This window comes from Delphinapterus leucas, chromosome 3 (genome assembly GCF_059928025.1).
Source record: "Delphinapterus leucas isolate spDelLeu-1000000601 "Yukka" chromosome 3, BTC_Dleu_Yukka2, whole genome shotgun sequence".
Taxonomy (NCBI): domain Eukaryota; kingdom Metazoa; phylum Chordata; class Mammalia; order Artiodactyla; family Monodontidae; genus Delphinapterus; species Delphinapterus leucas.
The window spans coordinates 118,482,061-118,507,523 of NC_143131.1; the positions used below are offsets into that span (position 1 = coordinate 118,482,061).

Sequence of the window (25,463 nt, forward strand, 5' to 3'; positions counted from 1 at the left end):
TATGGAGTAAGGGTTATCTTTATTTGAATTGCAAAGTATAAATATAAACCAAGTTTGGAAATTCAGGTTTGTAACAGTTCAGTAATGGCACCAGAAACTTCCAGAAGGGACCACGACAGCATACCTTTGTAGTTTTGGTGAGGTGGGTGGGTTTACACAAAAGCCCTCCTCACCTCCAACCTTCTCTGTAGCAATTGGTAGGTTATCAATTACTAAGAACAGTCAGCTCCAATGTTTCCTGTTCCTCCTCAGCCTTTTTCTTTGCTAATAGCTTTTCTAGATTATCCTCTGCTGCATTGACCCCTGCATGGAGTAGCACCAGAAGAATGGCAGGATAAGAGAAATGTCTTGACACAAGGGACAGTGAGTTCCCACTCTGTGGACCTGGACCCGTGGAGGGTGAGGGGCCAGGAAAGCTTCAGGCATGGAAGCCCAACTTCTTCTGAGACTGGGCAGGGAGAGGACACAGGGGAATACCGATATCTGTTACATCTTGACATCAGCACCTTGGGCTTTCAAAACACAAACGGTAGACACAATCGCCTAGGCAAGACTGTCGTCCAACTCATAGAGTGGATCTGACAAAGTTAATTCCTACAGCCTGACCATACAGAACTCCCCCTGTGGCACTCAGATCATGGAAGATCTTCCGAAATGTGGACAGACAATAGATTACTACAGATGGATCACAGAGCCATCTCACATTTGCAGCAGGGGAGACTAATGCTGAGCCAGAGGGTGGGGGATGCAGGGTGGAGGGCCAGGAAATTGCCAAAGTAACAGTCTAGGCACTTGAAATATTATTGTTAGATTGTTAAAAACTAAATAAATTAACATACATAGAATAAAATAAATATATAATTTAAGAGGCATTTTACAAACAAACAAACAAAAATAGTTGTTATTTTTCCATCTGGGTAGAAGTCCCAAAATTCAGAGTTCTCAGGTTTATGGTATTTCACAGTTAACTCATCAAATTCAGCACTGAAGGGTCCAAATGGCAGATCCCTTGGTGGCTTGTTGAGCACATGGCTTCTCAATCTTTGTTACTTTCTTCCAGTCCCCGAATCTTTCTTTCTTCCTCTCCTTCCTTTTTTTTCAGGCAAAGATCCTGGAGCATATGGAATTTAACTGGCATTTTAATCCAGAAGATAAGTGTTTAAACAAACTTATGGGGGTAAGTAGGGCTTGGTGGAGGAGAATCAGAAGGGCACGAAGGTCCCTCACTTTTGCTTTCTTCTGACATATGGACATATCCTGTTTGGCACTTGAAGGCTCTGGTATTTTGGCAAAGCAGTTATGGGAGGCCCAATTTAGATGGCAACTGGGGATGAAGGAATCTTCATGGCTGGTTGTGAAGTCCTTCCCCTCTGCAGAGTCTGTCATCAACTTGTATCTTCTCAGAGGTAGCAGTCCCCAGCTGATTCCTAAGCACAAGAAGAAGGCATTTAAAGCTGGATCCAGCTTAAGAGGTCTTAAGAGTCTCCTGGGTCCAGCTTTAAGAAGTGGAAAGAGGGCTTCCCTGGTGGCGCAGTGGTTGAGAGTCCGCCTGCCAATGCAGGGGACACGGGTTCGTGCCCCGGTCCGGGAGGATCCCGCATGCCGCGGAGCGGCTGGGCCCGTGAGCCATGGCCGCTGAGCCTGCGCTTCCGGAGCCTGTGCTCTGCAACGGGAGGGGCCGCAACGGTGAGAGGTCTGCGTACCGCAAAAAAAAAAAAAAAAAGAAGTGGAAAGATCTCTGGAAAGGGGTGGGAAGGAGAAGAGACAAGGACGAGAGAAGCTGTCTTCTCAGGCACTGGTCTTGGGTATCTCTCTAGCAACTTCCACCCTAAGTGGAGATGCAGCACTGAGAACCTTTTTGAAAACAATTCTGCAGTGGGACCCTGACTCCATAGCAGCCCAACCCCTAACTCCTAGGTCAAGAGAAGAATTCAGCATGCCTAGAAACAGATCCAGGAAAGGTGGTGATGGTACCATTGGGCAAAGGATGGACCATTACCTTGAGCACAGGTTTCTCTCAGTGGGACGTAGTCATACCCAATTTCACTTTCTCTTCATTTTCCACGTCATAACCTCCTCTCCTGTGGTACCTGAGGAAAGTAAGTTTTGTGAGCAAGCTCTGCCTGCTACAGCAGGGTGCAGGCCCCAGAGCTGGTCCTTGCAAAAGATTCTGGCCCAGTGATTCTCTCCATACTTGGAAAAGCCCAGAGGATACAGCAGCTCAACAGACCTCTGGCCAAAGGTCCAACTGCCCCAAAGGATGCCTGTCTCTAATGGCAGGCTACAATTTGCTAAGAACTTTCACCTCATTTATACAATCCTCACAACATCTTTATGAAGTAGGGGAACAGGGATTACAATCACTGAAAGATTACAACCCTTAGAAAGACAGGTAACTTGATCCAGGTCTCACAACACATGAGTTGCACGCTTGTAAATGGGTACAGAGTGCTTAGTAGGTCTCCTCAGTCTAGAATATAAGCTGGATTGAAAGCATGGCCTGGGGACTAGATGCCCCAGATTTGGAAGGATATACCAATAGCGCCACCCATGCCCTGACTACCAAACCACACCCTAATGCCATCAGAGAACAGAGTCAGGAAGAAGAACTGTGTGAAGATGTGGCTCCATGGGTGGGTTGCTGAGCCTGCTGTGAGAAGCAGGACCTCCTATGGCCTGGCAATTTTTTTCCTGGGCTCTAGACACTGGACATATGTCATACCAGAGAAGCCAGGTTCTTGGAGAGCCTGTACCCAGGAATGTTAGTCAGACTCCTAGCCCAGGATTTGGGAGGTTAGAGGGCTCATGTGACCATCAGGTAGAAGATCCTGGAGGAGGAGGAATAGAAGTGATTTGCAAAAACAGCCTGTAACACTCACCAAAACATGAGAAGCCCCACGATGACCAGCAGACAGACGGATGACAGCACCACGACCACCACAACCAGGATGGTCGTGTGATCATAGGTATATAAACGATTTTTCACTGGGAGGCTCAGCCCATGGCACCTCTCTCCATGGTAACCCAGGTGGCAGCTGGTCCAAAACAGAACAAAGCAGAGATGAAGTTAGTGGTTTGGCTTCACTCTTGGCAACGGGCCACCTACATAAGCCAGAGCCCACTCCTCACAGCTTCAGCCTGTCAGTCCCTAACTGTGATTCCTGTCCTTCCTCTAGCCTTCTATAGTACAAGACTCTTTAGAAGCCCCTCTAAAGGCTCTGTAGCCTTCCTCCTTCACTCCACGCCCTCCCCTTCTTCATTTCCTTTGGTCTCTGGCACAAAATTCCTACTCCAGGCAGGGAAAAAGCAAAGGAGGACTTCAGGTCTTGGCTAGATTGTTCCACGTGTGGATGATTAATTACATGTGTGTTAAAATGTTCGGAGGACTTGGGCACAAGAGCTGGTGGGTTGGACTGAGGGGATTCAGTATCACTCCCTCTTGTGAGGCCCCTCAACACTCTGACCCAGAAATAAACCCAGCCTTCCCCACCAATATTTCCAGCGTCCAGTCCCTCTGCCACTGCCCAGCCTATTAATAGGCCCTGCTCCTTTGCCAGAAGTCATTTTTCTCAAGTTTCCTTCATTTAACTCCCAGCTCCCCCTGGGTGCAAGGCCCAACTTGAAAGCTGAATTTTGGCCTTTGGCCTCTGAACGCTGGGCTATCAGGCCTACTTCATCCCAGGACAAAGCAAACAAACCAAGAAAACATCTTCTTGCCTAGCTGTCCTGCCAGTACATTTTAGAATGTCACAAAAAAAACCTTGGCTTTTCTCACTCAAGAAATAAATCAGATGGCAACTGCCTCTTCTAACACAAAACTTTTCCTGGAAGCCCTTGGGAAGATTGAGAAGTGCCTACAGTTGAAAAAGCACATTCACATCCCTTTCTTTTTTTGCGGGGGAGCTGCGCGGCTTGGCTTGTGGGATCTTAGTTCCCCAACCAGGGATTGAACCCAGGCCCTAAGCAGTGAAAGCGCGGCCCTAACCACTGGACTGCCAGGGAATTCCCTCACATCCCTTTCCTTATCTGAGCATCCCAGAGATCCTTTGATGTAGGTAGGAGCCCATGTTACAGAAAGGCAGAGCTATTTTCCCCACAGTCACATAGCGGGGCAGAGACATAGACACAGATTGTCTGATGGTGAGCTCAGTGTGCTGCCCACACACATCTATAAATGCCCAGTCAGGGATGCCGTGGCACTGTCTGCCTGGGGACTTTAGGCCACTAACTGCTGAAGGAAGCACCGAGAACCCGGTGGCCCTCTATTCTGAACTGCACATCCTCTGGGGAAAAGGTTAGGCACCTCATTCCTCAGAGCAAGGAATCCCTTCTTCCTGCCGAGAGGTACCAGGAAAGTTCCAAGGAGCAGACCTATCAGACCCAGGGGCCGGGCTGCCCCTGTCTTCCTTCCCAGCACCTCTTCCTTTCCCAGCTCCTTCTGGGTGTTTCGGGGAACCACCTCACTGCAGGATAAATGTAGGTCAGGCCCACAGCAGAGCACACAGCTCCTTGCCCAGCCTCTCCATGCATCTGTCCCATCGGCCCAGGTGGACAAAATAATGACCCCTATCCTGTCAGGACACAGAGGATGCTCTTAGGAGCACCCCTGGAAAATCACTTGTTCAAAGAACTTTATAAGACACTGTCCTTATCGACTAGCTTAACTGAGACTCATAACACCCTGGTAGGCAGGTATAACCTCTTTTACATATTGAAAGACTACGATTAGGGTCAGAGAGAGTAAATGATTTGCTAAATGTTTCACAACTAGGGAGCAGAAGGGCCAAATTCCAAATTCATAATTCTTTCCATTCTGAACAGTGTAGGTTACCCCAAGGAAACACATATCTGATGGGCTTGATGGGTTTCTGGAGCAGAAACAGAGAGCGGTCTGACTCTGCTCTCTCAGTTATTATTACTGTTATCTTGAATGATAAATAACAATTAATAGCACACATTACAGGCTTACTATGAGCCAAGTACTCTGTGCTAATTGCTTTACAAGGATCATTTCATGTAATCTTAAAAACATCTCTATGGGCTTCCCTGGTGGGGCAGTGGTTGAGAGTCCGCCTGCCGATGCAGGGGACGCGGGTTCGTGCCCTGGTCTGGGAAGATCCCACATGCCGCAGAGCGGCTGGGCCCGTGGGCCGTGGCCGCTGAGCCTGCACGTCCGGAGCCTGTGTTCCGCAACAGGAGAGGCCACAACAGTGAGACGCCCGCGTACCGCAAAAAAACAAAAAAAAACAAACATCTCTATGAAGTAGGAGTTACTATCCCCATTTTAAACATGAAGAGACTGAGGCCAAACTTCTGTTAGATAACCTGCCCAAGATTACACAGGTAGTGAGTGGTAGAACCAGGATTTGACTCAGCAGTCTGGCTGACTTCAGAGACTGTGCTTTCCTGCGGGGAGGGAAGGTGAAGTTGAGTCTGTTTTTCACTTCCAGCCCATCATTCAAACCCCACAGGTACTTACTCAGATGATAGAAATAAAGCTTGGCCTCAGAGTCCCGCAATTCAGTTACATAATCTCTCCACCCCCACCCTGAGTCAAAAGGATAATAATGTAAACATCCTAATATTACCCACGTCCCCCTCCCTTTGCAGACAACTCCTGGCTCCCCCAGGGAAGGAGCATTCCAAGCATCCCAGGGTGAGGGCAAGATCGTGTGTCTTGCCCAGAGCCAGTGACCCATCAAACTGCGATGTGTTGCTCCTACCCACGTCTGTGGCCCATTTCAGAACTTGTATTACAACAGAAGCAAGGACCCTCTAGAGTACAGAGACATCTTCCAGTTTGGATTTCTCCACCCCTACCCCAGGAGGTGGAGGGGGCACCATTTGGCGCAGGGGACTCAGAATACATGAGTTCCAGACTGGTCCTGCTGCTATTTCTAGCCAGGTGATCTGGAGCAAGTTACGGTCGCGTTTCCAAGCTTCAGTTTTCTCATGTGAAAGGCAGGAATAATAAATGCCTACCTCACTAGAGCTTTGTGAAGCTCAAATGAGATAATACAAATAAAAGCACTTAATAAAAGGCCAAGTCCCACATGTGTGGGAGTTACTATATAATCAGATTCCGGAGGATACTGCCCATATCCTGAGGAAGGGAGCACCAAAGTCAGACGGAGCCAAAGAGAAGGGGGCTCGCCATTCCTTCTTGGCATCTGGGCAGTGAGGCCAAGTAGAGCCTTCAGGCCTGTCTCTCTTCCAGCTCTGAGTCCTCATCAGGCTAACTGTCCCCAGGCTTCCTCCAGCCACAGGAAACTTTGCAGCCAGTTTCTGGGTCAGCAGCTCATCAGGAGCCTCAGGAAACTGCTCTTTGAGGGCAACTTTTGGCTGGTGACACAAAAGGGTTTTCCTGTGGGTGATGGCTGCAGAGGGCTGGTTTAGGAAGCCGGCCAGCCTCAAGCTCACCACGGCAGCCTGACACACCCGGCTGGTGGTTGCTGGGTCTGGAGGCAAGAAGGAGCCACAAAGCGTCCCAGATGTAGGTGCCCAGATGTCACATTCTCCCAAACCAGGAGCTCTGTGTGTTCTTGCTGCCTGCTGCCCTGAGTACCAAGGGCTGGAGGCAGGAGGCTGCCAAGCCAGACACAGAATCCAGCCCCTTGAAAATCTGCCTAGGAAGCAGACACAGAGTCTTCACATCAGATTCCATGCTCTTCAATTAGAAAAAGCCTTAGGAGACCTCTAGTATAATAGCTGCCCTCTGTAAAATCGTGCTCCAACTCTGTAAGAACAGACAGGGAAGAAGGACGCAATCCAACACCCAGTGCAGCCTGGGGGCATGAAAAGCATGTTGGACGGGAAGTCAGGCACCTGAGTGCCTGTCCTGTTTCCACACACTTTATTTAGCTGCTGATCTCAGACAAATCACTTCCTACTTCAGGGCTCCAGTTTCCTCATCTTTCAAGTACAGACAGCAAGCCCTGCCTACCCAGCAGAGGACTTTTGAGAATACAGGGCTGTATTTTCCCGTCCCCTAGAATAGCTGACACCAAGTAGGTGCTCAACAGAGACCTGTTGGGCTCAACTCATATTAAATGTAAACTGTAAAGCTCCATGGCAAAGGAAGGAAGGCACTGTCACAGTTACCATCACCATCCCTAGGGCCACCTTGACCCTGGACACCATTATCTAGGTTCTCTGGGTTTAGGTGGTCAGTCAAGCTCAGCTCTCCAGGAGAGAAGCCTTAAAAGAGTTCTCAGCTGAGCAGTGGAAGTCCGTCCACCAACGCCCTGGACCAGTTCGGCCCAGACAGGTTTCTGGCCTTGATCCATCTTGACTACGCTCAGAGTCACTGCCTCCACCCTGTGCTAATGAGGCCAGTTTACAAATTTAGGACAAACATTCCCTGCCCTGTCTCAAGACTTCTGGAAGAATAATTGGGGGACTGTCTAGGTCACTCTTTTTTTTTTTTTAACATCTTTATTGGAGTGTAATTGCTTTACAATATTTTGTTAGTTTCTGCTGTATAACAAAGGGAATCAGCTATACGTATACATATATCCGCATACTTCCTCCCTCTTGCGTCTCCCTCCCACTGTCTAGGTCACTCTTAAGCAACCCTCTCCAATACCAAGCTCTTGACAAGGATATGAAAGGCGAGGACACACAAGTGACTGTAGACATGGAGGGGGGTGATGGGTCTGTCTGACAATTGCCAAATACAGGGCAACTCTGCTATATGAGATCAGATGGGATAAGGAAGCTTTAAAAAAAAAAACCAAAGGATCTGTACCAATCACAGCAGAAGAGATGCGAGGCAGCCAGCCTTCTTGACAGGCTGGGAAGCGGTGTGCACACAGCAATCTCCTGACTCTGTCCAGAGCCTCCCAGGTCACAGAGGTTGCCACTCCACAGAAACTCAGGCCCAGCAGACGAGAGTGCATGTTTACAGCCTGATGTGGGTGTTGGTCTCAGGCACAGTGGCGACATTATGCCTGCCACAGAGCATGGCAGTGTCGTCATCCCTGAGGGGTTGCCAAGGCAGCCATTTGCTGGGCTTGGCCTAGCAGAGTGGCTGGGGAACCCATGGCCTCTCCACCCACACCCCTGCCCAGGGAAGGGGTGGTGCTGCCTGACCGGGGGCTGATGCCTACTGAGTTGGGTTCCATTTTCCGTTAATCTTACACAAAGGAAGTGTTCTCCCACCCCCATAGCCAAAGGTCAATACCCACCATGTCCCCCACCTCCTGGCCCTGGCCAGGGTGAGGAAGAAGGGAGGAGGGGCTTCTCCCTGCTCCCACAATGATTGCTTTCTCTACAGTCCTGCCATGTCTTAGAATCAACCCACATTTGTTCATTCATATGCACATATGTCTGAGTACACATACCTGCATAGCACATATCCAAATGCACCTCATACCTACCTGCAGGACTTGGGAAAGAAGGCCACGGGAGCTCCACTCCACCCAGGAGCCCCACTCTGCCATGTTTCCTACTGGCTTCTCCCATCTGGAGTAGGGCATGAGGCAGAAATGAAGAACCTGCCTTCAGGTGTCAGCTCTCCTAGCGTGTGCTCATTTCTGAGCAAGCAGGAAATGCCCCCAAAGATGAAAGAGCGTCACAAACCCACGCCACAGGAAATTGCATCCTATGCTGGGGGGAGCCCCTTCCGCTGACTAAAAATATTTCCCCTCCTCCCAACTTCCTCCCAGAGGTTGAGAAGAAACTGGGTGGATTTATGAATTCAAGGAACAGTGACAACCAGGAACAGCCACCAGGCTGACAAAGAGTGAGCTGTTAACAGTCAGCCCCGGGGAAGGGACACTTACATGCAGGATGGAGCCCGGAGCTCCTTCACATATTTGCATTCTCCATGGATGCAGAAGTCCTTGTATTTCCGAAGACATGGGTCTCTCTTCTTCCCTAACCCCTTGCCTTTCTTCTTTCTTTTCCCACGCTCCTCCTTGCTCGGTGTGGCCAGAGCTTGTGGCTTGGAAGAGAAAGCAGCTGCGGTAGAAAAGTACCCTGTTACGTCTTTGACTTCCTCGGGGGAAAAAATCAGAACAGCACAGTGTCTGGAAGGATGTTTTGATCCTACCTGAAGTCAGAGGCCTGGGAAGGCCTCTCGGCTCAGTGCCTCCCAAGAGCTGAAGGAAGACTGGGCAGACCTCCCAAAAGCGGTGGAGGAAGTAGAGGCTGGGGGGTCCCAAGGAAGACATTTCATAAACTCAGTTTAAGAACCTCATTCTATGGACTTGAGGACACGGGGAGGGGGAAGGGTAAGCTGGGACGAAGTGAGAGAGTGGCATGGACATATATACACTACCAAACGTAAAACAGATAGCCAGTGGGAAGCAGCCGCATAGCACAGGGAGATCAGCTCAGTGCTCTGTGACCACCTAGAGGGGCGGGATAGGGAGGGTGGGAGGGAGGGAGACGCAAGAGGGAGGGGACAAGGGGATGTATGTATATGTGTAGCTGATTCACTTTGTTATACAGCAGAAACTAACACACCATTGTAAAGCAATTATACCCCAATAAAGATGTTTAAAAAAGAAAAAAAAAAAAAAGACTACTGGGTCCAAGTGACACTAAAAAAAAAGGACCTCATTCTAAGAATGCTGGCTTCTGTTGAGTAGCTTCTGTTGAGTAACTGGAGCTGATTGGGCAGTTCTACTAACCTCACCCCCACCCCACTGTCCATCCTCATCTCCTACTCCCCCACGCCCACTTGGTTCTATTTTGGCCTTAAATCAGCCTCATTTCCTGATGCTACACTCAGTGACCCATTTGCAGGAAGACAGCGTCAGAGATAAAAATTGCTTCTGGAGAAGGTACTTGGAGAGTATTTTAGAGGGAAGAGGCTCCTAAAATAAGAACAGTGCCCATGTCCAGGTGGTCCCCTCTGGGGTACCCATTAGCAGCAGCGGACCATGAGCCCAGAGCAGAACCAGGCTCAGGGACAGCAAGCAGGCCACCCCTGGTCAGAGATTTGCTGTTTTAACTTTTTAAATTTTTTTAATTTTAAAAATATTTTTATTGATCTATAGTTGATTTACAATAGTGTGCTAATTTCAAAGAGCCTTGCTTTTTTGACATCAAGCAAAATATTTACCCTGCTCTGTGTGCTATTTGCAGCTCACCACTTCTCTCAAAGGTCCATTTACATATATCCCCAGATGTCCTGTTTATAGCTCCCTAGGATGGGGAGTACAGTGCACAAGAAGCAGAAAGATGGAAAGTAAAGAACTATCAGAAGGAACTAGAACAATGATAACTCTCCCCATTCTTTCCACACTTAAAAAGGGAAAAACAACCTCACACAGACATCCAGCTGGGACTGATCATGGGCTATGCCCATCAGCCCAGGGGTCTGACACAAGTCTCCCCTCCCCTGTCCCAGCAGAAAAAAGGTGCCTGCTGTCTATGGCTATAGCCACATGTCTGGTAGAAGGATGAGCGTCATACATTAGACTGGAGTCCTAGGATCCTCAAGGTGGAATTGACCTCAAAAAATATGGCTTTCCATTTTCTGTTGAAAAACTTGAGGTCCCGAAAGGCAGTGACTTGCCCAAGGTCCTACAGGTTTGGGATCTGAAATGTGGTCTCTGGACTCCATATCCAGTGCTCTTTCCCAGCACACCAAGCTGCCTCACACAACCCAGTCCCCTCTTCCAGACAAGCCTAGAGCACATGGGATGCTGAGCCAGGAATGAGACAATGAATGGGCTCTGAAGTTAGCAGACCCATGCTCGCATTTCAGCCATGTGATCTTGGGCAAGTCACTTAATCTCTCTGAACCCTGTAGCTCTTGGTAAAAAGTGGAGAACAGGTGTTCCTATCTCAGAGGGTTGCAGCAAGGATTAATTAACCCACAATAACATGTTAAGTGCCTAGAATACAGGAGGCACTTAATAAATGGTAACAGTTATTTATTTTAGGTGATAGGATCCCTAGACCTGAAAAATAGTCTTTGCCCAGCAAACCCAAGTAAAAAGAAGAGGCAGATGCCAGTAGTAGTCCCATAGACTCTTGTTTCCTCTGGTGCAGACCCAGGCCCTTTCAGAACTCAGAAGGTGAGGCAGATGCTCAGAGGAAACCAATGACCATGGCTGTGGTGAAATTGAGGCAGGAGGGCCCAGCCGATCAGAAAAAGGAGGGAGAGGGACTTCCCTGGTGGCGCAGTGGTTAAGAATCCGCCTGCCAATGCAGGGGACACGGGTTCGAGCCCTGGTCCAGGAAGATCCCACATGCCGTGGAGCAACTAAGCCCGTGCGCCACAACTACTGAGCCTGCACTCTAGAGCCCACGAGCCACAACTACTGAGCCCGTGTGCCCCAACTATTGAAGCCCACACGCCTAAAGCCCGTGCTCTGCAACAAGAGAAGCCACCACAATGAGAAGCCTGTGCACCACAACGAAGAGTAGCTCCCGCTCTCTGCAACTAGAGAAAGCCCGCACGCAGCAACGAAGACCCAGCACAGCCAAGAATAAATAAATAAATAAATAAATAAATTTAAAAAAAAAAGAAAAGGGAGGGAGAGAGTGACAGGGTGACAGCCAGGCTCCTGCCGGGGAGAGGGAGCAGTGAGTCAGGTCTGCAGAGCTAGGAGGAGCAGCTGTGTGGGTGGAGGGTGAGTCACAGCCCAGCTCTGCCCTGCCTATGAGGAGAGGGCTGGGAGAATACAGGTTGTTCAGGCCAGGAGTGACCCCCAGAGGGCCACTGTGAGAGGATGGAAGGTGGGAACCCAGCCTCAGCTTTGGGGCAGACCCCTGATGTATACTAAATAGAGATAGCACCTAAGGGAAACTCTGGGTAAGGAAGAAGGGTGGCAGAGGAGCAGACAGAGCCAGAACAGGTGGGTATCTTTCCAACCAAATATAGTCATTCCGGGGCTCCAGGGCTCAGTCCCTGCTCCACCCTTAAGAATCTCTGCAGGTGACTGGGGGCAAGGAAGCAGGCAATACTGGAGGCTCTGGACTCTGCTCTGTGCTTGTATTTACTTAGCCACAGCACCCTGCTGGTTGAAGGATCCCATTTGGCCCTTCCTCCCTTGGAGTCTCTCTCAGGGACTCAGGGTGGTCAGGAAGTATCCAGGCTTGTGTAGGATTTGTAGACACCCAGCATATCAATACAGCTCTCTAGGGACCCAGTGCTCACCATTCACAGCCTTCCGAGGAGGTGCTGGCCTAACCTGAGGGGGAACCAAGTGCTCCTCGTTCCCCTGTTTCCCCAACCTGGAGACAGGTGGATGGAGGAGACTAACACTGCACACCTTGTATGTGCCTAGCATCTCCACATCTGTTACCTTATTTTATACATAATAGTCAGTTGATGTGGGAATTAGGGGTTGTGCACATTTTTTCATAGAAACTCTAAGGAAAGCATCTCAACCATTCCTTGTTCCTATCACCCAGCTTACCTCAGAGGAACGTACCAACCCCACACACCTTGCCTGTTTCAATTTGCCTCAGAGTATCCAGAAAGGCAGCAACGTGGCATGTGAGACTACGTTGGGCAAGAAAGACAACAGGATCTACATTCTAGGACCCCCCAGTGAGTTTGTCAGGCCAAGCGGCTTTTCCTTGAGGTCCTCCATGAAAACCCCCAAACCATAGGTGTGTCCAATCGGCATAAATGCCAGATCCACTTATTCTTCAACTGTCCACCGGGGTCCGAGGATGGGCATCCCTCACACCCACCTCTGAAAAGGTCCAGGTCTGTCTCTTCCAAGTCCAGGACTTCCCGGCCTCGGCCACCTCCCGGGGGCAGCAGCTGGTCCGTAGATTGAGTAGGGGAGTCCAGATTGCTGGTTCCAGCCGCCAGCCCTCTTCGAAGCCGCTCCAGGCTGTCGCCGGTCACCAACGCCGAGAGCACTGCGGGTGAGGGACGAGGCCGCTTCAGACCCGCCGCCCAGACCCCCGTCGCCACGTACCGCTGCCGGCGCCCGCCTGCCAGGGAGCACGGGCCCCACCAAGTGGCCCGCGCCGGGGGCGCTGCAGCGATCTTCCTCCGTGTCCCCTGCAGAGCGTCCCCATCCCCCCCGACCCCCGGCAGCCCTCTTACCTGCAGCCAAAAGAAGCTTCAGCACCACCGACGACAGCAGCTTCATGGTCCCGGACTCGGCGGAGGCGGCGAGGCAGCAATCACTTTGGAGGCGGCGGCCACCGGGCGCTGGCACGGGAGCCGGGTGGGAGGAGCACAGGAGATCCTGCCGGGCACGTTCTGCTGCCGGCCTCTGCGTGCAAGCCTGGCTGGGATCTGAGCGGAGCTCGCGGCCGCTGGGCGTCTCTGTATTCACTCTGTCTGTCCGTCCGCCCGAGCCCTTGAGCCTCAGTAAGTATAGCCAGCTGCCTTCCGCGCGCAGCTCCCTCGGTAGACTGAGCGCTCCCGGGCTTGCGGCCGGGAATAAGGCTCCAGGAGGCGCCGAGACTCCGCCCCGCCCCCTGCCGCCCCGCCCCCCCTCCTCCCGCGCTGGGACTCCCGCCGGGCTCCAGGCGCCTGCCGCCCAGCCCCGGACCCCGTGGGCGCGGCTGGGAAAAGGGGCGGGAGAAGGGGGCGGTGCTCACATATTTTGGGACTAGGCCAGAGCAGCCGCGGCCTGACTGTGGGTAGGGCTGCTGACCGGCAGGTGGCGGGGACCAGCTCCTACCTTTCCCCAGATGCTTGTCACGCTGAAGCCTTGGGACTGCTGAGCTGCGCTTCGCCCTCGGACACCCCTCATTCCTTCCTCTCTTCCAGGCCTGGTCCCTCCGGTCATCCCTGCTCTAAACCAGAGACCTCCACCCATGTCATCTTCTGAGCTTCAGAAATCCTCTTCTTTGCCTACCGATAAATCAAGTAGTAAATAATAATTAATTCATTTATCATTTAAAATTAGACACATGAATGCCAGTGAGCCCAAGGTTACCAGAGTTGCAGTTGCAGGCACCTGGTATCAACCCAGCAAAAGCAAAGGAAGTTAGTGGTATTCTTCCAGCCACTGGAGTGGCTTCTCCCCATCTTTGTCCCAGAGGACATTGTCTCCATTAGGATTTTTGAACTATTCAGTGTAATTCCCAGGCTTCTGGGATTGGAGAGACACAGGCTGTGAAACAAGCCTCCTACTTTTCCTTGCCTTTGAGCACCACCTTCTTCTCCAACATAAAAGCTGAGTCCCCTCCCACAGGACCCAGCTGGCTAGCCTAGGTTGCCACGTTCAACAGGTGCCAGGAGATTGATGTGTTTTTCTTCCAACTTACGAATTTTTACAGGGGTCTTCTGGAGTCAATGTCCCGACCCAAAGAAATTACTCTCTCAGTAGGCATTTCAGCTCCCAGGGACACGCTGGGACGGGAGTTGTATGACACAGGGCTGGGTTGGCATTCAGAGCCCTCAAATTGTGCCAGGTAGAGCTGCTTGCCTGATTCAGCCCATGTGTAGGGATAAAAACAGGCCTGCTATTTATACATAGTCTATCCCACTCTCCCTCCCCATCCCCACTTCTGCAGGGGTAAATGGGGCTCTTCCCTCTTAATTTGTCCCTAGCAACTCTCCCCAGGTTTAGGTTTCCATAATGCCCTGGAATCCCTACAGATCTAAGCTGGAATCCTAACTTTGCTTCTTACTGTGTGACCTTGGACAAGATATTTAATCTCACTGAGTCTCAGTTTCCACATCTCTCAAATGGGAATAACAATAATAATAATGCCTACTTTGTAGAGAGCTTCGTGAAGATTGAACGAGGGAACACATATAGAGCAATTAGTATAGGGCCAGACATATTGTCATAAATGTGACCTATTATTATCATTATTATTACTAATCATTCTATACTGACTGTTCCACTTCCTTAGCAACCTCTTTTCTCTCCCTTCCCCACAGGTCTGAGGCTCCATGTGTGGTTGGGCTGGTTTTTAGGAGGAAGCTCACCTGTCACCTATTTGGCCAAGTGCCACTGTGGGATTGTTCCTTTTGGTGGTCAGTATTGGGCCTAGGACCTCAGTAGATTGTCACCACCCAGGACACACCTTTATTCTCCCTCAGCAGATGCCTGACAGCCTGCTTCCCCAAAACGAAGCCACCTTGGGGTCAGGGCTCTCCCCAGGGGAGGGTGGAGGGAAACACTTCCTGACACACAGCCAAGTCACCCCCTTCCCCTCACCACTGCCAGTTTCACACCCTGCTCTCCCGTCCCAGCCTGCCTCTCCCTTCACACACTGTGACCTTCTGCCTTCTCACCCTCACATCAGTCTTAGCCCATTCATGGGGCAACTCCAAGCTTTCATCACACCTGTGAGCCTCACCCCAGCTCGGTTTGTGTGTCAGCCAGGTTTTATGGGAAGGACTTGCAAAAAGAATACAAAGGGCCTGGAATGGTTTGGGGACAGTCACTTCTCTCAGAACTTTGGGTGTCCTCTAATCAGAAAAAGGAATCACGATTCATTCTGGGGCAAAGTCATTAACTCATTTATTCCACAAATAATCACTGAACACTTATCAGGCACTAGGGACACAGCAATAAACAAGACAGCCAAGGATATGCTTTTATGGAGCTTGCACTCTACCGTAGGGGGAGGCAGGCAACACATTAAGTAAATTAAAAAGTAAACTAGATCCTATGATGACAATCGCTAAGATGAAAGTTAAAATTCAATGATATGCTATAGGATGTTGTGTCCCAGTGCTTGGGGCAACACGTTAGACTTGGTGACTGATTAGCAAAGGTCTCTCTGAGCCTGTGACCTGTAAGCTGATGCTTGAATAAGCAGAAGGAACCAGACTTGTGATGATCCATTGCCGAAGTATTCTAAGCCGTGCAAATAGGGCAAAAACTTTGAGATGGGAACAAGTTTGGAGCACTCAGGGAACAGCAAGCAGGCCAGAAAGGAGGGAGGGTTATGAGATAACATTGAAGCAAAGGCTAGTGACAGATAACAGAGAATGCTACAGGCCCAAGGTAGATGCTGGATTTTATTCCCTATCACTGTGAGCATCAAAGGAGAGACGTCAGTGAGAAAGCATAGTTATGCAGGATTCTTTCACCTCTTCCCCTTTCTCTACCCAGGCCTCTCTACCCCACCTGCTCTCTGGCAGTCAAGTGACAGGGACACACTCCTGAGGAAGCAGACAGGCCACTCTTCTTTCCCTGACTATCTGTGGACCGTGGGCAACTGAGGCTTAGAAACCTACTGGCCCTGGGCCACTAGTGAGTCACAAGGGGGCAAATCCACAGCAGAAACCTTGGCAACCTGCTTCCCAGGTCTGTGCTGGGTTCCCAGGCCTCTGGAAAGACAGGCTCCTTGGGACACTGTCACTGACTCAGCTAGGCCATACAGACCTTCATTTAGGGAGAGCACTTGCAAGCCAGTGGGAAGGAGGTGCTGGCGGTGACAAGAAATGGGAGAAGGGGACTTGGAGACGGGACCCACCTGAGTCCCTTTCCCACTGTGGCTGAGATGTCTATGCTCATAGATTGGTTCTCCCACACCTGGCTATGCATCAGAATTACCTGGGAACTTATTTAAGATAAAGAGGTCCTCCTAATTTAAAACTTCCTGGGGTGGGTCCCAAGCATTTACACTTTTGGCAGGCAATTCTGACATCAGCCAGTTTATGAAGCACTGGTCTGCATAATTAGGATAACAAGTTAAGCATCTGAACGAAATCTGAACCTCTGAGGCAGAGGCAGAAGAACTTTAAATAATGACACTTCACATGTGCTCATGATCTTGCGTGATCCTCACAACTGCCCTAAGACTAGATACTCCTCCCTATTTTAAAAGGGTGAGGCTAAAAACAGGTGAGTAACAGCCCAAGGCCACCCAGTTAGTAAGAATCTCGGCCTCAATTAGAATTCCTCTCTTTTTCCTCGGCCTGTGCTCTTAAGCTCAACACTATTCTGAACAAATGCATGAGACGATGGCCGCCCTCTCTCTGCCTCCACCGACAATAACATCCTCAGCTTTACTGAGGCTCAGTGCTCCATCTGTCTTGGGGGGAGGTGCTAAGAATCTCTGCCTCACAGACTGGAGGGAGGCCTAGGTAAGGGCAACAGGGCAGCTAGTGAAATGGGTACACTCCCGGGAGCCAGACTGCCACGGGTTCAAATTTAGGTTCTGCTATTTTTCTCTCTTTCTAACTTTGGACATGTTAGTCAATTTCTCTGATCTACAGTTTGCTTATCTGTAAAATGGGGATAATAATAGTAGCAGAATATGATGCTTGGCCCACAGTAGGTGCTTACTTGGTGACAGCTGCAGTTAGGACCAAATGCTTCCTTCTGTCTTCCTTTCCCCCTTCCTTCCTTTCTTCCTTCATTTCTCCCTCCCATTCTTTGTTCCTTCCTTCCTTTCTTCCTCCCTCCTTTCCTTCCAGTGGGAATTTAGTAAGGTGCTGCTTTCACCTGGGCCAGTCATCCTCAGTTGAAGTGGTCCCTCTCTGCTGCGAGATGGCCATTCTTACCAATGAGTTGGTGGATCTGCAAGGCCACTCAAAGTTTCAGAAACCTCTACCCAAAAAAGCAGCCCTCATCGCTCAGAGAGAAACATGTGACCCCTGGGGGATGGGATTCAGCTGCCTTCTCCTTCCATTCTGACCAGAAAAGTGAGTCCCAAGTAGACCCAGAACTCGGCTGGCTGGGGATAACGGAGGGGCTCCTCCACTGAGGGTACTTCTATCACCAGGTGGCCATGAGCCCAGTTACCCAAACTTGGAAGCTCACGGTAAGGGGTCATTTCTCCTACTCCAAGCTGATTTCTCTCATCCGTGTCTCTATCCCCATGAGAGCCAGTTGATCAGGCAATTTGGGGGGGTGCAGCGGGATTTGAACTCAGGCCTGATCCTTGGAGTCCCCATGCACCTCCTATGCTGACTGGGGCCCCTGGAGGAAGTGCCAGATAATACTTCTTGTGCACCTGGGTGTAGAGAGGCTCTTATGTCTCATGGCCTGGGGTCAAGATCCATTTGAATAGGATGATAGATAGGAATGGATGAGGTGGGGGTGTGTGTTAAGGGGACGTCTGAAATCCCTATCATCCCCAGAAGATGTTGAGGAAAGGATACTTATGATGTGCTTGGCGAATGCCTGGATTCCAAGCCATCCTCCTCCATTTCTGTGGCTTCAAGAGATTTAAATCTCCAGCCCCAGGACTTTACCCCTTCCGTCATCCCCTAGCACAGATGGCTCACTGGAGGGACAGGCAAGTGATTCTCATCCATTACACAACCCGCCTCCTTCCTCAAGCCTCAGGTTCCTCCATATAAAATGAAGGTTTGAAACAATTGTTCTGTATTCAGGCACTGGCCAGTGATGTCCAGAGTGAATTGTTGGCAGTCGTGCTGCTGTGAAAAGTCTTGCTGAGACAATTCTATGACGATCAACAGTGCCTGATCTACAGGGTGTGATAACTTTCTCTCTGTGCCTCGGCTTCTTCATCTTCAGATGGGGGGAGAATAACAATCTACTTAGGGGGTTCTTGTGACAATTGAAGGAGATAGCATCTCTGAAAGTGCTTGGCAAAAGGGAAAGCCCTATATAAATAGGTCAGTACTATTATTAACGTCTCCAGAGCTCAGCCTTGGAACGAGGTCACATCACATCCTGTACCAGGAATGTATAAGTTTGGTTCCTCTTAGAAATGTGGTCACAGAGCTGCAATTTAACAATATCCATTTGCTCTTTTAAAATTTATTTTATTTTATTTTATTTGGCCACGCCACGTGGCTTGCGACATCTTAGTTCTCCAGGAATCGGGACGTGCTCCCGGCAGTGGAAGCGTGGAGTCCTAACCACTGGACCGCCAGGGAATTCCCATTTGCTCTTTTTTATAACTTAAGGTTGATCTAAGACGATGGTTCACAAAGGAAGAGATACTACCTCCTAGGGGATATTTTAGTAATCTGTGGGAGAGTTTTTGGTTGTCACCGATTGAGGAGTCCTCAGGCATTTGTGGGGGAAGGACGTCAGGCACACACAATTAAGAATTGCCCCAACTTCCACTGTTTTTGAGTGTCCCGTCAGATACTTACATGGGTGAAATTTTGATTATAATTACTTGAGCCTAGACTCATTTCTAATTCACACAAAAATACAAAAAGAGTTTTTGCACTGACTTTTCCAGGAATGAAATTAGCATGAGTTTTCATTTTGGCGTTATCTGAGTTGCCAAACGACAAACCTGTGTCCATTAGTATTTGTAGTTGTCACATTCAAGGTAAGTCTGTGTAGGTGCAACTTCACTGAGATTTCTAGAGTAGTCTGACCAAGCATTTGCCTATTCAAATAATATTATTTTATTTTAAATCACCTCTTTTATATTAATTAGGGTATTCACTTTCTTTAAAGAGTAAATGTGCAGTTAGGATATTATTTGTGAACTTCATTTCAGAATAGTAAAGGGACGTTAATGTATTTGTTATAAAAAGGAAACATCGGGCTTCCCTGGTGGCGCGTGGTTGAGAGTCCGCCTGCCGATGCAGGGGACACGGGTTCGAGCCCCGGTCTGGGAAGATACCACATGCCGCGGAACGGCTGGGCCCATGAGCCATGGCCGCTGAGCCTGCGCGTCCGGAGCCTGTGCTCCACAACGGGAGAGGCCACAACAGTGAGAGGCCCACGTACCGCAAAAAAATAAATAAATAAATAAATAAATAAATGAAAAGGAAATATCGATTCTGAAAAGGTTGAGAACCACCAACATAAGAGATGTTCACATGGAATATCCCTTGTAAAAACGCTGTTCTAGATATTATTACATAGAAGGTCCCTGGCCAGTGCCTGAATGAGGTGTAATAAACTCCTCTTGTAGTTCAGTGTTAGGAAGTTTGGCTCATCTGGTATCTGGTATAGGTACTTCCTTTTATGAGATAATGCAGGTGTGGAATTCATATGCTCCCTTTTTGCATCCACTGCCAGGAAGCTCACAGTTAAGTTTTGGTGCTCAGTTGCAGTGATTATCCCCAGTCCAGCATTTTGAAGACAATGATTTCTTACTTCTCCAATTTGATTTCATTATGGAGCTCTTTAATCCTTCTGTAAATATTTACTTGTTTCTATGTCTCTTGTCTAAATCTTTTCTGGAAGTAAGGGGAGCATAAGTAATTAGTTTGAAACTCAATAATCACATACCTGCAGTTGCCTTCCCAACACTTCCTGAGTCTGGCAGTCTAGGTCAGAGGCGACCGGAAAGCCTGAGGTAAAAAGGTTTACTGAGGGCTTGGGTGGTTTTGCTCTGCAGACTCGATCTCTCTTTTTCCTCTGCCTCTTCCTTTCAAAGGCTCTCACCCCTCCACTCCAGATGGAGTGTCGGCATTGTGACAAGTGGAAGCAGGCTCCAGCTGTCAGGGTCCACTCCAAATCTTGGCTGGATCTTGGTATCTGGGGTCAAGGTGGGGTCAGAGAAGGGCACCCCAGCCCCAGGATGAGAGATGCCCAAAGCTCCAGCTGGAGAGACTCTCTCCCCAGACACTCTCCTAGCATCTTGTCTGAATCCCTCAGAGAGGAGGCTTTAAGCTTGGGCTGAGGCATGTGACCGACACCTTTCTGCTCCCTGGGTCCACCGGCCCCTAACTCTGACCTTGAACAAAATATCTCTCTGAGCCTCAGTTTCCTCACCCAGAAATGGGAACGTTAGCTACCTCAAAGGGCTACTGTGAAGACTCACTGAGATAACCTGCAAGGTGCTCATGCAGTGCTTGGAACATAGCAAGTACTCAGAAACCAGCAGTGGCTGTTCATTCCAGTCTGCCCTGGATTGGTATGACTCATAGGCCTGTCTGCTGGCCCCAGCTGTGAGCTCCTGGAGGCAAGAGCGTGCATTCAATCTCAGCTCCTCATTCATAAGTTCAGTGACTGTGGCAAACTGCTCAACCTTTCTGAGCCTCAGTGTTCTTATGATAAAGTAAGAATAATGAAATATACCTCAAATTTGTGGGGTGAGTAAAATTAACAGTGGTTATTTTGGGGTAAAAGGGCATTTGAAAATTTATTTTATGTTATTTTTACTCTTATGAGCATTTTCTGTTTTCTCTAGAACAAATGCGAATTATTTATGTATTGAAGTCATTTTTCAAAAATGTGCTTTTTTTCTAAAAAAAACCCTTAAATTTATTGAGCACTCACTACATTTTAGGTATTGTTCTAAGAGCTTTACATACATTATTTCATTTAATTCTCACAACAGCTCTCTGAGGAAAATAGTATCTTCACCCCCATTTTTATTTATTTATTTATCTATTTATTTATTTATTTGGTTGTGCCGGGTCTTAGTTGCGGCAGGCGTGCTCCTTAGTTGAGGCATGTAAACTCTTAGTTGTGGCATGCATGTGGGATCTAGTTCCCTGACCAGGGATCGAACCCTGGTCCCCTGCATTGGGAGCATGGAGTCTTAACTGTTGCACCACCAGGGATGTCCCCACCCCCATTTTATAGATGGGAAAACCAAGGCTTAACGAGGCTGAGCAATTTGCTCAGCTGGTTGTAAGTGAATCTATACATGTGATAAAATTTCATAAAACTATACACCCAAACACACACAAATGAGTGCATATGGAAACAAGTGAAATCTGAATAAGGCCTGCAGTCTAGTTAACAGTGTTGTGCTTATGTCATCATCCTGGTTTTGAATATTATACTATTGTGATGTAAGATATTACCATTGGGAGAAGCTGGATGAAAGGTACCAGCCAGAGACCTGCTTTTTTTTACAACTTCTTTTTTTTTTTTTTTTTTGCTGTACACGGGCCTCTCACTGTCGTGGCCTCTCCCGTTGAGGAGCACAGGCTCCGGACGCGCAGGCTCAGCGGCCATGGCTCACGGGCCCAGTCGCTCCGCGGCATGTGGGATCTTCCCGGACCGGGGCACGAACCCGTGTCCCCTGCATCGGCAGGCGGACACTCAACCACTGCGCCACCAGTGAAGCCCTACAACTTCTTCTATAGTTCTTCTTCTATGATTAGACTCACGTCGTTTTTTAAAAAATAAGTTAAATTAAAAGTTTTAAAAAACTGTGAGTTTTTTAAAAGCTTGTCATAAGAATTACATGAGATAATGTGCCTAGCACAGTGGTTGGATGCAACTGACATTTCACTATATGATATTTTCTTTCTTCCCCACTCTGGAAGTGACTATTTTCATAGCTTTTAATTATAACAGCCTCCCTCTATTGTGTTTACTATGTACCAGGCCTATTTTACATGCATTGTTCCATTTAATAAAGCCTATGAAATGGGCACTTTTATTATTCCCCTTCTGCTGTTAGGAAAACTCAGGTTCTGCAAAGGTAAATCTCTTCTCCACTTGCTAGAAAGTGACCAAGCCGGGATTTACACCCAGGCAGCCAGTTAGTGACACTGCTTCCTGCCCCTCAGGGCCAGTTCAGTGTACTGCTAAAGGTCTACTTTGAACCTTGGAAATCATCTACTCCAACTGTCTCAGTTTCGGTGGAAGAAAACAGGCTCAGAGTGGGGAGCGGCTTTGCCCAAGGACACCCAACAAGTCTGTGTTTCAGCTAGGATGAGAACCAGGTCTTTGAATTCCTAGGCCAGGGTATTTTCCAGGGCTCATGCCCAGGGCTGCTCTCCCAGACAGCACATCTTCACTGGCCCTGTCTGGGAGACCACTGATGCCCACAGACAGACCCTCACTCACCTCCCTCACCAACCTGTGCAGCTCAGGGCACTTGAGACCCAAGAGGGAGAAGGGCCCAGGGAGGGTGGAGGCATGGTGGCCCTCTATTTCAGGCAGCCTGGGGAGCCAGAGTAGTTGGGGCCACAGAGAGGGCAAGGGCAGACCCTCTGAACTTTAGCTGGAATGGGGGAGGGAAGGGAGGCTGTGCTTGTGAGGGGGTATTCATGCCAAATCCAGCGCCTGTTCCCCTCAGGCTCCCTTGAGTCACTTGCCCCTGGGGTTGGGACACATTCTTGAAGGGGTGGTCACGGGGATTCCCCACCCTCTCAAGCCCTAGGCCAGTTTCTATTCTTCCTGGGACTGAAACCAACTCCCCCATCAGACTCAGCACCCAATTCCCAACTGGTAATATAGTGACTTGCTCCTCTAATTCCTGCCCTGGGAACTCCTTGGACTTGAGAAATTTGACCCAAGTCCATACCTGGGGTTGGTGAGGAGGGCCAGCCTGAGTCCCATTTTTCAGAGAGGAAATGGGTCCCAGGTATCCAGTGGGGAGGTTGACCTGCATTCAGATGAGCCTGATGGGTCTCTCGCCCCATCGCTGTTGCGCTCCCCCGCACCCCATCCCGCCAGGCCAGTCTGCAGTGGCTCAGGGCAAGGCGGAGGATCAAGGACCCCTTCTTGCCATCCCCACCATCTCTGCGCCCTAGTGGGTCCGCTCTGGGAAGCAAACCCTGCCACTTGGCCCAAGGGAGCGGCCCTAGCGATCGTTTCCGCGGGGAGCAGCGCCCTCATGTGGCCTCAATGAGAAGCTCAGCTCATTTCCCAGCCCCTCCCTTCCTATGACCTCATTGAACAAGTATTTATTGAGTGCCACCAGGTGCTCTAGGGGCAGTGGTAAAGAAGATAGATAAAATACCTGCTCCGTGGAAGGTACATTCCAGTGTGTGTGTGTGTATGTGTGTGTGTGTGTGTGTGTGTGTTTGTGTGTGTGTGTGTGTGTGTGTGTGTGTAGGGGCAGGCAATAAATGATTAAAAAAAAATAAACAAGGCAGTTACTAGTAGTGATAATTGCCAGGAAGAAAATAAAACAGAGAAATGTGATGGAGAAACTTAGGACTCCATGAGTAGGTAATATCTAAGATGAGACGTAGGTGACAGGGATCCAGTCCTGTGAAGATCTGGGGTAAAAGCCTTCCCTGCAGAGAGAAGAGCCACTGCAAAGACCCTCAGGCAGGAACAGGCTTCACATAAGAGAGGGAGGCCAGTGTGGCTGGAAAGGAGTGAGCAAGGACAGAATGGTATGAGAGTCCATCAGGGAGGCAGGAGGGTTGGAGCCAGACTATAGATCAGATCTTATAGACCATGACAGAGTTCGATTATTCTTCTAAGAGTAATGAGAATGTATTGGGTGGGTTTTGAGCAGAAGAGTTATATGGCTTGATTGCCTTTTAAAAGAACCTCTATGTTTGAGTGAAATGGAAATGTATTTTAAAAAATAAAAATAAAAATAAATGAGGGCCCCTAGGGCTGCTGTGTGGAGAATGGAAGAGTGGAAGCAGAGAGATCACCGTAAAAGGTTAGAAAGCTATTGAAATAATTCGGGTGAGACATGATGGCAGCTTGGAACAGGGTGACCATGTTGAAGTGGAGAGATGTGGTGGAATTCCGGAACTGCTTTGAAGGTAGAGCCAACAGGACTTGCTAATAGACCACGTTCTCCCTTGCACATCTAGTGCCAGGAACTCCTCCACACGCACACCCTAGCTGGCTCCTCCATCCTCACAGCGGGGCTGAGTTAGAGAGGCGGACCCCAGGCACACAGCTAAATTACGAAGTTTCCAGGTGTTGTTAGACAAAGGAATTTAAGACTCAGGCATCTGTTCTTCATGAACTGCCTCCACCTTCCATCATCAGCCCATTTAGTGGGCAGGGCCTCTGCCTGCTATCTCCCTTCTCCCTTAGCCTGCTTGACTTCTATAGACCCAGTTAGTTATTAGGTCTCTGTTTGTCCAAATGAGTGCCCTCAGGGTGTGTTGGTGACGCTCAAAACAGTCCAGGTATCTGGTGTTTGTATTTGATACAGAGTATCAAATGGGTATCAAGTGGGTAGTTTAACCTGGGGGTCAGTCCTAAGACCCAAGCCAGCGATGTATTCCTGTTAATTTACACAAAATGCAGTGGGGTCAGACCGGATCCCACAGGAAATGCACACCGCCATTTTGCCCCAGGTTGGGCATTTCTGGAGAGTCTGGGAAAGGTCAAGCTAGCCTCACACTCTCAGGCTAGCAGAGAATGGGGAAAACAAGCAGGGGAGGAGGTGACTGGTTGGCTCTGGAGTCAGTAGGCCTTGCTGTTTGTGTTGTGCTGCATGCGGGGTGCATTATAAATGCAGCCAGCCAGCGGGCCCCTGGCCTCAGAACCTAGGAACACACCGGTCCCTGAGAGTCTGTGCAAGCCTCACCGAGATGAAGCTGCCAGGCCAGGAGGAGTTTGAAGTCTCCAGTGCTTGTGAAAATATACCCACAGGAGAGCTGGACAGTGGCCCTGGCTCTGGCCCCAGCCCTGATGGCCCCTTAGACACAGACAGCAGGGAACAGCGGGTACCCAAGGACCCTCTGCCTTTCATTCAGCTGAATGAGCTGCTGGGCTGGCCCCAGGCACTGGAGTGGAGAGAGACAGGCAGATGAGTGGGACCCAGGCCAGTTTTACAGGGCCCTTCCCCTTCCCCCACTGGGGCCTCCTCCATGACTCCCAGCTCTTCCTCTGTGTGGCGTGGTATTCTCACCCCCAATCAGGAGTTCCTTCCTGTGTTCCCCATTTCAGACCCTCACCCTCTATGGTGCTCAGCCTTCCCTGCAGTCTGGTTTTGAGTTCCCCAAGACCCAAGATGAGGGCTGA

The 25,463-nt window shown here is 49.4% G+C and overlaps 2 protein-coding genes and 1 pseudogene across 6 annotated transcripts in view; 1 reads left to right on the forward strand and 2 right to left on the reverse strand.

Moving 5' to 3' along the window:
- HBEGF (heparin binding EGF like growth factor) lies at nt 1-13,343 on the reverse strand. 5 transcript variants are annotated; one of them, XM_022588952.3, is made up of 6 exons: nt 13,022-13,343; nt 12,658-12,831; nt 8,784-8,961; nt 2,880-3,035; nt 2,000-2,090; nt 1-1,427 (listed from the first exon to the last, which is right to left on the reverse strand). In XM_022588952.3, exons 1-5 carry the CDS (start codon nt 13,065-13,067, stop codon nt 2,018-2,020), a joined length of 627 nt encoding a protein of 208 aa, XP_022444660.1. In that variant the 5' UTR covers nt 13,068-13,343; the 3' UTR covers nt 1-1,427; nt 2,000-2,017. The 5 variants fall into 5 exon arrangements, 3 of the variants coding, with proteins under 3 accessions (XP_022444660.1, XP_089765498.1, XP_030618621.2); XM_089909372.1 differs by having other exon boundaries at nt 1-1,695; nt 13,022-13,154; XR_016392774.1 differs by lacking the exon at nt 1-1,427 and adding an exon at nt 8,379-8,463 and having other exon boundaries at nt 13,022-13,154.
- The window catches only part of SLC4A9 (solute carrier family 4 member 9), a 25,216-nt gene continuing 13,062 nt past the window's right edge, over nt 13,310-25,463 (forward strand). The window contains 1 exon segment of the mRNA XM_089909378.1: nt 13,310-25,247. Within this exon segment, the coding sequence (XP_089765504.1) occupies nt 25,031-25,247 (217 nt within the window). The 5' untranslated portion in view covers nt 13,310-25,030.
- Nucleotides 13,536-20,564, reverse strand: LOC149749652 (uncharacterized; annotated as a pseudogene).

What these genes read in the sequence shown, in the direction of transcription:
- HBEGF (XM_022588952.3), bottom strand. Translation starts at nt 13,067, where the DNA reads ATGAAGCTGCTGTCGTCGGTGGTGCTGAAGCTTCTTTTGGCTGCAG. An exon ending in GAAGCTTCTTTTGGCTGCAG is followed by an intron (nt 12,832 to 13,021) that starts GTAAGAGGGCTG and finishes CCTCACCCGCAG; the next exon opens with TGCTCTCGGCGTTGGTGACC. An exon ending in GTGGGGCTTCTCATGTTTTG is followed by an intron (nt 2,091 to 2,879) that starts GTGAGTGTTACA and finishes TACTTTCCTCAG; the next exon opens with GTACCACAGGAGAGGAGGTT.